This window comes from Pongo abelii, chromosome 5 (genome assembly GCF_028885655.2).
Source record: "Pongo abelii isolate AG06213 chromosome 5, NHGRI_mPonAbe1-v2.0_pri, whole genome shotgun sequence".
Taxonomy (NCBI): Eukaryota; Metazoa; Chordata; class Mammalia; order Primates; family Hominidae; genus Pongo; species Pongo abelii.
Genome location: NC_071990.2, coordinates 84,093,072 through 84,107,035, shown reverse-complemented (window position 1 = coordinate 84,107,035; position 13,964 = coordinate 84,093,072). Strand labels below are relative to the sequence as shown.

General features: G+C 36.3%; 1 protein-coding gene and 1 pseudogene across 1 annotated transcript in view; one reads left to right on the top strand and one right to left on the bottom strand.

Moving 5' to 3' along the window:
* Positions 1 to 13,964, top strand: part of ME1 (malic enzyme 1) — a 227,641-nt gene that overhangs the window by 32,729 nt on the left and 180,948 nt on the right. The window contains exon 3 of the mRNA XM_024248638.3: positions 2,217 to 2,366. Within this exon, the coding sequence (XP_024104406.3) occupies positions 2,217 to 2,366 (150 nt within the window). The remainder of the gene's footprint in view (positions 1 to 2,216; positions 2,367 to 13,964) is intronic.
* Positions 7,317 to 8,319, bottom strand: LOC103890937 (glyceraldehyde-3-phosphate dehydrogenase-like; annotated as a pseudogene).

Sequence of the window (13,964 nt, the reverse complement as noted above, 5' to 3'; positions counted from 1 at the left end):
AGACTGGCTGCAATGTTGAGAATAGAATGTAGGCTGGGATAGCTTTTAGGAGACCGTTATAATAATCCAGGCAAGGGATGATGGTGATTTAGATCTAGGGTGGTAGCAATAAGGGTGGTCAGATTTTGGATATATTTTGAAAGTAAAGCCAACACAATTTATTCATGTATTTCACATGAGTGTTAGAAAGCTTTCAGAGAAGAGGAGTGTGTTAGTCTGTTGCATTGCTGTAAAGAAATACCTGAGGCTGGGTAATTTATAAAGAAAGGAGGTTTAAATGGCTCATGGTTCAGCAGGTTGTACAAACATGGCACCAATTATCTGCTGCCTTGGTGAGGGCCTCAGGAAGCTTACAATCATGGTGGAAACAGGAGCAAGATAGGAAGGAAGTGCCAACCAAATCTCACATCAACTCAGAGCAAGAACTCATCACCAAGGGATTGGTGCTAAGCCATTCATGAGGGATCCACCCCCATGATCCAAATACCCACCAGGACCCACGTCCAACACTGGGGATTACATTTCAACATGAGATTTGGAAGGGACAAACACCCAAACCATATCAAGGGGAAAAGAGCAAGGAAACAGAAAAGGAATGACCAGAGAGATAGGAGGAAAACCGTGAGAATATGATAGATTGGAAGTCAAGGAAAGAAAGTGTATTAAGCCCTAAGGAATATCTCCTGTGTCAAATGTTCTGATAGGTAAGATGAGGTCTGAGAATGGACCATTGATTTAGCAATGCTAATTTCCACATTGCCAAATAAATTTTATCATGCCTAAAGTTAAACTCTTTGTCTTCCACATGTTTATTTTCTGGGTTATGTCTATTAATTGCCCAAACATTAGAATCCATGCATCTCTTACTCAGAATTCTGTGCATTTTCAACTATTCTAGGGAATGAAAATCAATTCAAAATGGCTGGTAAGATTGTTGGGTAGTTTTGCAAGATTCTTTTAAGTTGAACTGAGCAGTTTACGTTTTACTCTATAAACTATTGAAGGTTACAGATATCATGAAAAGGTTTATATTTACAAAGATAACTCTGGGTCAGAAATGCTTCTAGAAAGAAAAAGGCCATAAGATACAGGTACAAAGAAAAGTTTCTTGAACTTGCCTACCTTAGTTATTTTTAGGTAACTAACATAACAGTCATTTTACGGTCTCTTACTTATTTCCTGTATGTCATTTCCCTTGGTTATTCAATACTGCAAGTCAAAGGATGAAATCTTTCTATTAACTTAGTTAATATTAAACTAAATCTATAGTTATATTCTCATCTCTTTTAAAATAGGGATAAGTTCTCTTCAAGTATTAAATAAAACTGTGCTATTTCAGCAATGATTTTAATGTTTGCATTAAAATGGTTCTTTATTCTTTGCAATATTAAGAGTATTTCTTGTCTGGGTGCGGTGGCTCACGCCTGTAATCCCAGCACTTTGGGAGGCCGAGGCAGGCAGAGCACTTGAGGTCAGGAGTTCAAGACCAGCCTGGCCAATATGGTGAAACTGTCTCTACTAAAAATACAAAAAAAAGTTAGCCAGACTTGGTGGTGTGCGCCTGTAGTCCCAGCTACTTGGGAGGCTGAGGCAGGAGAAAACGCTTGAACCCGGGAGACAGAGGTTGCAGGGAGCCAAGATCGTGCCACTGCACTCCAGCCTGGGCGACAGAGCGAGACTCTGTCTCAAAATAAATAAATAATAAATAAATAAATAAATAAATTAATTAATTAATTAATTAATTAAATAAAAAATAAGCCGGGTGTGGTGGCGTGCCCTTGTAATCCTAGCTACTCAGAGATTGGGTTTCACCATGTTGGCCAGGCTGGTCTTGAACTCCTGACTTCGTGATCCACCCGCCTCTGCCTCCCAAAGTGCTGGGATTACAGGCGTGAACCACCATGCCCGGCCATTTTTGTATTTTTAGTAGAGATGGAGTTTCACCATGTTGGCCAGGCTAGTCTTGAACTCCTGATCTTGTGATCCACCCACCTCAGCCTCCCAGGGTGCTGGGATTACAGGCATGAACCACTGCACCCGGCCAAGACTCTGTCTTAAAGAAAAAGAAAAGAATATTTCTTAAGTCTTTTTTAATCAGATGTTTTCTATGTAACTTAAATGTACTTTATACTTGGTTGAAAATATTTAATTAGATTTCTAAGTAGCTATTTCATGACTTTATGGGATGTAGATCTAATTATGTCCAATTTTTACAGGTATCTTCTCTTAATGGATCTCCAAGATAGAAATGAGAAACTCTTTTATAGAGTGCTAACATCTGACATTGAGAAATTCATGCCTATTGTTTATACTCCCACTGTGGGTCTGGCTTGCCAACAATACAGTTTGGTGTTTCGGAAGCCAAGGTATGTCAACTTTTATTTTAAATGCAACTTGTGTCTTTATTTATTTTTGTAAGTTTTTTAACGAATTTAAAATTTATTATTATTATTTTAAATTTGACAATAAAATTGCATATATTTATGATGTACAGAGGATGTTCTGAAACATGTATACATTGTGAAATGGTAGAATCAAGCTAATTAGCATATGCATTATTTCACATTCATATCATTTATTTGTGGTGAGTATGTTAAAATCTACTTTTAGCAGTTTTCACTTATATAATAAATTATCCTTAGCAATAGTCACCATGTGGTACAATAGATGTCTTGAACTCATTCCTCCTGTTTAACTGAAATTTTGTATCCTTTTAACCAGCATTCCCCTAATCCCGCAACCCGCTCCCCACACCTTTCTCCTATCCTCTGGTAACTACCATCTTCTCTTTGCTACTATGAGTTTGACTATTTTTAGGTTCCACATATAAGATCATGTGGTATTTGTCTTTCTGTGTCTGGCTTATTTCGCTTAACATAATATCCTAAAGTTTCATCCGTATTGTTGCAAATGACAGAATTTCTTTCTTCTTTAAGGCTGAGTGGTATCCTAGTGTGTATGTGTACCACATTTTCTTTATCCATTCATCTGTTGATGGACTCTTACCTTGATCCCATATCTTGGCCATTGTGAATAATGCTGTAGTGAACATGGGAGTGCAGATATCTCCTAGACATACTGATTTCATTTCCTTTTGATATGTACCCAGTAGTGTTATTACTAGATCATTTGGTAGTTCTATTCTTAATTTTCTGAGGAGCTTCCATGCTGTTTTCCATAATAGATTTACTAGTTTACATTCCCACTGAATGGTGAATAAGTCTTTCCTTTCCTCAGGTTCCTCGCCAATACTTATTGTTCATCTTTTTGGTATAGCCGTTCTAACAAATGTGAGATGATACCTCACTGTGCTTTTAATTTCAATTTCTCTGATGATTAGTGATGTTGAGCAATTTTTCATAAACCTGTAGGTCATTTATATGTCCTCTTTTGAGAACTGTCTATTCTGGTATTTTGCTCATTTTAAGAACAGGTTATTTGTTTTCTTGTTACTGAGTTATTTGAGTTCCTTATATATTTTGAATTAATCCCTTATGAGATGTATTGTTCACAGATATTCCTTCCTATTCCATAGGTTGTCTCTTCACTCTGTTGACTGATTGCTGTGCTGAGCTTTTTAGTTTATTATAATTCCATTTGTCTATTTTTGCTTTTGCCTATGCCACTGGGGTCATATCTAAAAACATCATCGCCCAGACCACTATCATGAGGCTTTTCCCCTAAATTTTCTTGTAGAAGTTTTATAGTTTCAAGTCTTACATTTTTCTTTACCTATTGAGTTGATTTTTTTTTAATATGGTGTGAAATAAGGGTCTAATTTCATTCTTCTGGCATTTGGAAAACCAGTTTTCCCATCACCATTTAATGAAGAGACTGTTCTTTCTCCATTTCACTTTTGTAAAAAATCAGTTGACTGTAAATTCATGGATTTATTTATGGGCTGTCTATTCTGTTTCATTCTGGGCTGTCTATTCTCTTTCTTTGGTCTCTGTGTTTGTTTTTATACTGATACCATGCCATTGTGATTACCATAACTTACAGTATATTTTGAAATCAGGTAGTATGATACTCTAGCTTTGTTCTTTTTGCCTAAGATTGCTTTGGACAGTTGGGGTCTTTTGTGGTTCATATGAATTTTTCGATTTCTTTTTTTATATTTCTGTGAAAAAAATGTCATTGGAACTCTGATAGGGATTGTACTGAATCTGTAGATCTCTTTGGGTAGTATGGTCATTTTAACAATATTAATTCTTCCAGTCCATGAAATGGAATATCTTTCCATTTATTTGTGTCTTCTTAAATTTTTTTCGTCAATGTTTTGTAGTTTTCTGCATACAGATATTTCACCTCTTTGGTTAAATTTATTCCTAAGTATTTTGTTGTTTTGGTGGCTATCACTATTATTATTATTGTTTTGAGACAATCTTACTCTGTCTGCAGTGTAGTGGCATGATCTTGGCTCGCTGCAACTTTTGTCTCCTGGGTTCAAGTGATTCTCATGGCTCAGCCTCCTGAGTAGCTGGGATTACAGATGCGCACCACCATACCTGGCTAATTTTTGTATTTTTGGTAGAGATGGGGTTTCACCACGTTGGCTAGGCTGGTCTCAAACTGTTAGCCTTAAGTGATCCACCCGCCTCAGCCTCCCAAAGTGCCTCCCAAAGTACAGGCATGAGCCACCACACCCAGCGTTGGCAGCTATTACTAATGGGATTGCTTTTTTGATATTTTTGGATAGTTTATAGTTAGTGTATTAGAAACATTGCTGACTTTTATATGTTGATTTTGTGTCATGGAACTTTCCTGAATTTATTAGTTGTAACAGTTTTTTGTTGGAGTTTTTAGGGTTTTCTATGTATATGATCATATTGTCTGCAAACAGAGACCATTTAACTTCTTCCTTTCTAATATGGATGCCTTTTTTTTCTTTTGCTTGCCTAATTGCTCTGGCTAGGACTTCCAGTCTCTAGATTTCTCTCCAGATTTAAGATTTGGCCAGGCAGTGGCTCATACCTGTGATCCCAGCACTTTGGGAGGCTGAGGTGGGTGGATCACGAGGTCAAGAGGTCGAGACCATCCTGGCCAACATGGTGAAACCCTATCTCTACTAAAAATACAAAAATTAGCTGGGCATGGTGGCATGTGCCTGTAGTCCCAGCTACTCGGGAGGCTGAGGGAGGCCAATCGCTTGAACCTGGGAAGTGGAGGTTGCGGTGAGCCGAGATCGCGCCACTGCACTCTAGTCTGGTAACAGAGCAAGACTCTGACTCAAAAAAAAAAAAAAAAAAAAAGATTTAAGATAATAGAAAGTATTTCCAAATCAATTTGGGTTCCCTTTTACAGATAGTAAATGAATTTCGTTTTTGTTTTGAAAGAGATTGGCTGGGCCTGGTAGCTCACACCTGTAATTCCAGGACTTTGGGAGGCTGAGGCAGGCAGATCACCTGAAGTCAGGAGTTCGAGACCAGCCTGGCCAACATGGTGAAATCCCATCTCTACTAAAAATACAAAAATTGCTGAGCATGGTGGTAGTCACCTGTAATCCCAGCTACTAGGGAGGCTGAGGTAGGAGAATTGCTGGAATCCAGGAGGCAGAAGCTTCAGTGAGCTGAGATTGCTACTGCACTCCAGCCTGGGTGACAGAGTGAGACTCCATCTCAAAAAAAAAAAAAAAAGTAATATTGATAATAATTAAGCTTGCCTTTGATATGTTAATTACCACTATTACATATATATTTTTACAAGTTAAAACAAAGATTCCAAATTTTTCTGAAATGAGGAGAATATTACTTTCTAAATTGAGTCAAAATTAAATGATCTTAAAGTAGCTCTTTTGTTCTTTCCCTTAAATGAAATAGTAGTCACCTTTGAGATGCATAAAATATAGAACACAATTTTTATAGCACTACTTATTCATTATATTAGTTTCAATACTTTTTGAAACAAGAAACAATTGAAATAAATACATATTAATACTTTTAACACAGCAATAACAAAAGTTCAAGTTGAATATGTTTTTTTACTTTTGGCTCTGAATTTAAAAATAAAAAAGAAATGTTTAAAGTATCTACCACAAACACAAAAGCCTATTGAAAGTACTGTCCTTAAAAGGAATATTTCAGAGGTATTATCTGAAAGCAATATTGAATGTGGATTTCCATGTAGCTGTGTTGATATAGTGGTAATATGTATCATACTGCGCTGCATTACCCTTTGTATAAAGAAAAGAGTTGGCCACATCATCCCTTTGTATAAAGAGGATAATTGGATAAGTATAGATGATCTAAACTACATTAAAATTTTTTTATTGATACATATTAGATATACATATTTTGGGGATATATGTGATAATTTAATACATTCATATAATTTGTAAAAATCAAATCAGTGTAATTGAGATATCTATCACCTTAAATATTTATCTTTTCTTTATGCTAGAAACATTCGGATTATCTTCTTCTAGCTGTTCTGAAATACACAATAGGTCTTATTTCTTCCATCAAACTTCATACTAAACTACATTAATAGCACATATCCATGTTACATTTATATAATAGTTACATTAACACTGACTAAATTTTTTTTCATTGAAGAAAAGGAGTTAGAATTTACTGTTAATTGTATTGCAAAGTAATTGTTTTCTGGGTGTATAAGAATATTAGTTTAACTATACAAATAATTAGATATTTATTATTGAAAAAATAATAAAACAAATATTCAGAAGGAAGAAACTTAAAAATGCCTAATGTCATCATACCAAAAAACTCTGACAGACACAATACATACTATTTTCCTTGTAGATGAAGGAATCATACTATATAAACTATTTCTTGACTTACTATAGGCAAGAAACCTACAGTATTTTCCTTATAGATGAAGGGGTCATACTGTATAAACTATTTCTTGCCTTACTGTCTTCTCTGAGTAATGTATCATAAACATCTGTTCATGTCCAAAAAATATATTTCTATATAAAGAATCTTAATACAAGCATAATAAAAAGCTGTTTTAAATTCAAGGATGTTTATTGAAATTCTGTTTCTGAGAGATACTAAGTACTAGCAATGATAGGAAATGTAGAAGGGCTTGAATCAAACGAAGTATTTGAGTTGAAGTCGATAGAAATCTCAATAGCAACAAGTTTTTTTTTTTTTGGCTAAGCACAGGGGATTTTATTGATGGTACATGACAAGGTGGGCCTCCCTCGGCTCCTCCCTTTTAGGGGGTCTGCATGGAAACTGTGAGGAGGGGAGATTCTCAGTGTGGTGGGAGACTTGAATGTAGCAGGGACTCTCCAGCAGTGAGGGCCGCTCTCTTCCCATCATGCTGTCACTGGGGCTGGTGGTCTGGGGGTCTTATTCCTTGGAAGCTATGTGGGCAGAGGTCCACCACCCTGTTGCTGCAGCCAAATTCATTGTCATACCAGGAAATGAGCTTGACAAAGTGGTCGTTGAGGGCAATGCCAGCCCCAGCATCGAAGGTGGAAGAGTGGGTGTCACTGTTGAAGTTGGAGGAGACCACCTGGTGCTCAGTGTAGCCCAGGATGCTTTTGAGGGGGTCCTCTGACGCCTGCTTCACCACCTTCTTGATGTCATCATATTTGGCAGGTTTTTCCAGACAGCAGGTCGGGTCCACCACTGATGTGTTGGCAGTGGGGACACGGAAGGCCATGCCAGTGAGCTTCCCATTTAGCTCAGGATGACCTTTTCACAGCCTTGGCAGCACCAGTAGAGGCAGAGATGATGTTCTGGAGAGCCCCATGGCTGTCACCCCACAGTTTCCCATAGGAGCCATCCACAGTCTTCTGGGTGGCAGTAATGGTGTGGACTGTGGTCATGAGTCCTTCCACAGTACCAAAGTTGTCAAGGATGGCCTTGGCCAGGGGCGTTAAGCAGTTGGTGGTACAGGAGGCATTGCTGATAATCTTGAGCTGTTGTCATATTTCTCATGGTTCACACCCATCACGAACATGGGGGCATCAGCAGAGGGTGCAGAGATGATGACCGTTTTGGCTCCTCCCTGCAAGTGAGCCCCAGCCTTCTCCATGGTGGTGAAGATGCCAGTGAACTCCATGATGTACTCAGTGCCAGCACTGCCCCATTTGATTTTGGAGGGATCTTGCCCCTGGAAAATAGTGATGAGATTTCCATTGATGACAAGCTTCCCGTTCTCAGCCTTGACGGTGCTGTGGAATTTGCCATGGGTGGAATTGTACTGGAACATGTAGACGGTGTTGTTGAGGTCAATGAAGGGGTCATTGATGGTGATAATATCGACTTTACCAGAGTTTAAAGCAGACCTGGTGACCAGGCACCCAATACAACCAAATCCGTTGACTCCAGCCTTCACCTTCACCATGGTGTCTCAGGGATGCAGCTGGCAATGCACGAGAAGATGCAGCTGTCTGTTGAATGGGAGGAGCAGAGAGCTGCAACAATTATTTTTTGAGAGCTTTTACTATATTAGATGGTTTTCTCAGGCTTAGGACACTTTGGTGTGCATATATTCCAAAAGAAGAAGAGACAAACATATAAAATAAATAAATTGTCTAGAATGTTTGAAGGTGATAAGTGTTATGGAAAAAGAGAACAGGAAAGGGGGGATCAGGAGTGTCAGTTGCTTTGCAGGAGGCAGTGGTAATTTTAAACAGAGTGAACAGTGTGGGTCTCATTGGAAGATGATATTGGAGGAGTTGGGGAGGAAGTCATGTAGATATGAGTGGAAACATGCCAGACAGAAGGAACAGCCAATGCCAAGGCCCTCAGTGGGAACATGCCTGGAGACCGGGAGCAGCATGGAGACCACTGTGTCTGGAGTGGAGTGAGAGAGAGGGAGAGTAGGAGATGAGTTCACAGAGGTGGGTCAGTGAGTGGGTATAGGTCTTAGGGCTTCCTGTAGGCTGTTTGGAAGAACATTGACTTTTACTGTTAGCTAAATGAAAAGCCGTAAATGGTCTTACTCAGTTACATGACATGATCTAGTATTTTTAAAAAGAGCATTCTTGGTTGTTGTGTTGAGAATAGACTAAAGCAAAAGAAGAATCAGGGACCCTTGTTAGGAGACTATTATAATAAACCCAGTGAGAGATGACAGTGGCTCAGATTAGGAGGGTAATAATGGAATTAGGGGTAAGTTTTAAAATCCAGATTCTGGATAAAAATGAAGACAGCCACAAGGACTTTCTGCTGGACTGAAAGCTTCCTAGAGTAGTGATTGAAAGTATGGGCTCTGGAGTAGGTAGCCTATTTTTACTTACTGGTTTTGCCACTTGTTGTAGTCTGGTGTAAGGTATTTAACTTTTCTGTGCTTCGGTTTCCTCATCAGTAAATTGGGAGTAATACTACAGCCCGCCGCATCTTATCCATACTTTTAAATTCCAAAACTTTGAAAATCAAGACTGTAAAAAAATCTCATTTGGGACAAAACCTGATCTTATCTGAAATCATTGGCAGCAGTACCAAAGACTATATATAGTCTTGTAAGTCCAGCAGTAAACTGGATTTATAAAACTATAATAGTCTATTTATCTCACTTACTGTCATTTGTTTTTCTGTAGAAGTACTAATGTATTTGATTATGGGGACTTTCTTAGAAATAAATATGTTTACATATATATAAACATATAAGTATGTGTTTTTCTGTATGTACATATGTATATATGTAGAGAGAGATGGGTGGCTGGGGAGGGGGAGAGGAAGAAATGGGGAAGAGGGTAGAGGTAGGAAAGCATTTGTGGCAAAATGCTTACAAATGTTGAATCTAGGTGGAGGTATTGTATTATTCTTTCAACTTTTCTGTAATATTTGAAATTTAAGTAAGGAATGCTTTACTGCTAGAGAAAGCAAAGTTTCTTTTTTTTTTTTAACAGAGGAAAGTAAATTGTTTTATTTGGTGTCAGTATATTCCCCAAATACATATATCAAGGAATTTAACTATATTAAGCATAATCAACTGTAATTTTCAGAATTAAGCTTTAATCTGTGATGGAATGCACATATATAAGCTTGAATTATTTTAACATTAAATGTGTTAAATTTCAAATTAGTCTACAAAAACACATAACTATGAACATAGCTAATACATTCACATGCATAGAAAAAATGGAGGAAAATATACCAAAATGTTAAAATTAATCATCTGTCATTTAGGAAATAGAATTTTTTAGCCATTTTTATTTTGTTCTTGATAACCTTTCTATAATATCCAAGTTTCCTGCACTAAACCTGTATTACTTTTATTTTAAATTTTTATTTATTTATTTTTATTATTATTATTATACTTTAAGTTTTAGGGTACATGTGCACAATGTGCAGGTTAGTTACATATGTATACATGTGCCATGCTGGTGTGCTGCACCCATTAACTCGCCATTTAGCATTAGGTATACTAAATCTATTTCTGTATGACCTCTTCATGACAGTTTTCTGTCATATTGCAATTTAGTGTGTATATTTTGTTGAACTTTTGATGATTTTGAAGTTTTCCAGTACAATAATTATGGCTTCTCCTATAATTTTTAAAAAATCCTGTTTGAAATTGTGTTATGTGGCTTAAATTTAGGTGTTGTATTTAATTAGAAAGGGAATTGTAGATGTGTGAATGATGTGAATGATGGATCTTCCATTAGCATATAGATGAATTTTATTTTTAAGCCAAAATGGAAAAGTGTCTAGTAAACCTTATCTACTACAACAGCAGGTATTTTAAGACATTCAGAAAGTGAAGAGGAGAATTATACCCCTTATTCTATTAATACTTACTGTGTATGGTTTTGGTGGTAGCACTTAGGAACATAGTGAAAATTAAGGGTTAAAAGTACTTCAAGTACTGAGCTTAACATAGTTACAAACATATATCTTTTGATCACACTTTTAAGTATGTATCTTAATGCTGTGATACTTTTCTGTGGCTAGATTTTTTTTATTTTGAATATGGCATTAAAATCTGGCTAGGTATCCCAAAATAAATTCTTGTGTGAACAACCGTATTTCTAATTTTTTTCTAAATGACTGCTGGAATACTCATTTATTGGTTTTGTGTGGAATTTCTTTTCTTTTTGGCGTAGATACTTTGTGTGGGTTTTTCAGATGTCATAGATAATCATTTTTAAGAATATTTTTGGGCTCGCTTGGATTGTCTTGTTCCCATGTGCCGAAATCATTTTAATTCTTGCAGAATTTCCAGTATTTGGTAGTGCAATCTGCTTATGTCAGTGTGCCTAATTGTGGTTAGTTTGTACATAGAGGTGTGATTTTTGGAAGCTAGAGACAATTTTTTTTTTAATTTTTGCAGACTGCTGAGCTTCCTATGTTACTTAAGTTATCTGTATTTTGTGAAACTTTTTTTTAAAGAAAAGTTTTGTGCAAATTGATAATGCAGGTATATGTAATGCATAGCTGAAGCAGATATTTATAACTTCTTTGGAAATATTTTTACCTACTGTATTTTTACACTGCATTTTCTAAGAATTATCTCCCTCTCCCTTGAGTTCTGATTAGCTACATATTATTATACCATGTATTTGGCAATTATTCATGTTCCTACTTTTGATATTTCTAATGTTCTATCAAAATATGCTTGATCTGTTTTTTTGGTATTTTACCATTCATTTTGTCTCAACTAGATTGTAAGATTCTAGAGAAAAGGGGTCATATTTTATAAATTATTCTTGTATTTCTCATGCTATTTAGATTTAATGCCTGGTTGGTGTTCAATTAATATATATTGTTTGCTGTCTCAGAGAAATTGTAACTTAGAATTACTTTATTCATTCACTCACACAGAAAAAATATAAAGTATTCATATGTTCTTTATTTCTCCTACTGTTTAAGCATATTATTCTAACAGGCAAATTCTCATAAATAATAGATATTAAAGAAATTGGATACACTCTAAGGAATCAGACTGTGAGGACATGAAATATTATTATTATTATTTTACTTTTGAGACGGAGTCTCACTCTGTCGCCCAGGCTAGAGTGTAGTGGCATAATCTCGGTTCACTGCAACCTCTGTCTCCTGGATTCAAGTGATTCTCCTGCGTCAGCCTCCCAAGTAGCTAGGATTACAGGCATGTGCCACCATGCCCAGCTATTTTTTTGTATTTTTTTAGTAGAGATGGGGTTTCACCATGTTGCCCAGGCTGGTCTCAAACTTCTGGGCTCAAGAGATCCATCCGTCTTGGCCTCCCAAAGTGCTGGGATTACCACCGCATCTGGCCTCATTCACTCATCCTTATATAGGGCACCACTGATTTGATTTTGGCAAACAGAATGCGCTAATACAACAGTTTGCTGGTGATAGTCTTTTTAAAAGAAGCATTTTCCAAAGTTTGATTGGAGTAGTACTTTTGGTTCACCAAAAAGTTATGATGAAAAAAGTATTCAATGCTCGAATTAATTGGAGTAAAACAGAAGTAAATGAAATCAAACAAGATTCTTTACAGCCAAGTTTCTCAGAATAATAACCTATTTTGTGAGTCTTTTGGATGGTGAGAATTAGATTTAATAAAGTGGTATACATAGCCTAATTCTTGGCACAAAGTAGATATTCTCAAATGGTGGTTATTGTTACTGGTATTATTTTAACTTTCAGGTTTCTTGATCAAATGGATTATGGTATCATGTACCAAATTTCAGAATATTGGAATATTTGAGAGAGATAGAAAGTTCATTTGGGGGGCCAGATGTGGTGGTGCATGCCTGTAATCCCAGTACTTTGGGGGGCCAAGGCAGACGGATCAGTTTAGTTTAAGAGTTCAAGACCAGCCTGGGCAACATGGTGAAACCCCATCTTTACAAAAAATACAAAAATCAACTGGTGTGGTGGTGCGTGCTGTAGTCCCACCTACTCAGGAGGCTGAGGTGGGAGGATTGCTTGAGCCTGGGATGTTGAGGCTGCAGTGAGCTGTAATTACACCACTGCACTCTTTCTAGCCTGTGGGACATAGTGAGATCCTGTCCAAAGAAAAAGAAAAAAGAAAGAAGGAAAGAAAGAGAGAGAGAAAGGAAGGAAGGAAGGAAGGAAAGAAAAAGAAAAGAAAGTTTATTTTGGGGACATGCTAAATTTTAAATGTGCTTCGGACTTCCAGGTAGAAGGGTCTAATAGTCAATTAAATATATGGACCTGGAACTTAGCAGATGATGTAGTTAAAATATCCTAACATTTTCACTTGCACATTATATATGCTGCACGAATGGTATCTGTTTTTGATTTTGGCAATGTCACAGATTATCAACAAGAGTAATTGTTAAAAAGAATTAGTCAATAAGATGTTCCATTACATTGCTTTATGTCTTCCTAGAAAATTCTTTGAAAAATGCGTAAAAGGAAATATTAAAATCAGCCAAAACAAAATATTAAAATATTTTTTCTACATTTAGTAATGCATTTTTATACTTATTTCCTTTAGAATCCCAAAAGGATTTGACGTAGAGTATTCATTATTTAAATTGTGGGGACTAAGCTTTCTTTATTACTTAATATGTAATTTCATGTGAGGAAGTATGTCTAGTATGCCATCATGAACACGATTAGAAATGGAGATGTATACAAATATGAGAGTCTAAATAATGTTTACTTATATGGAAACATATAGTTTCTGCAGATGTATAGCCAATAGTGTTGTCTCATATGATGAGGGTGTCAGTTTTAATTGATATTTGATTTGTGAAATAGCAGCAAGAAAAGAAGCTTAAAAAGAATAAATGTAAAAAGAAACCTTCCCAAAGCTAATGCTCCTTTAACCAAAAATGTTCTCGTTGTATAGTACAGATTATAATTATACTATCAAAGGAGAGGTTAATATAATGAAACTTTCATGTTGTTCTTGCTTTATAAATTTTCTCTAGTTTTAAATATACCTGGCTTTTTTCATATATCTATTTTAATGATATACTGCATAGTATGGTAATTTTACTTGATTAAGCTATAAGTACTTCAATAACTCAGTGATTATAAAATGAGCCTAAGTTGTTTATGGAAAAGAAACATGGTTTCACAGCC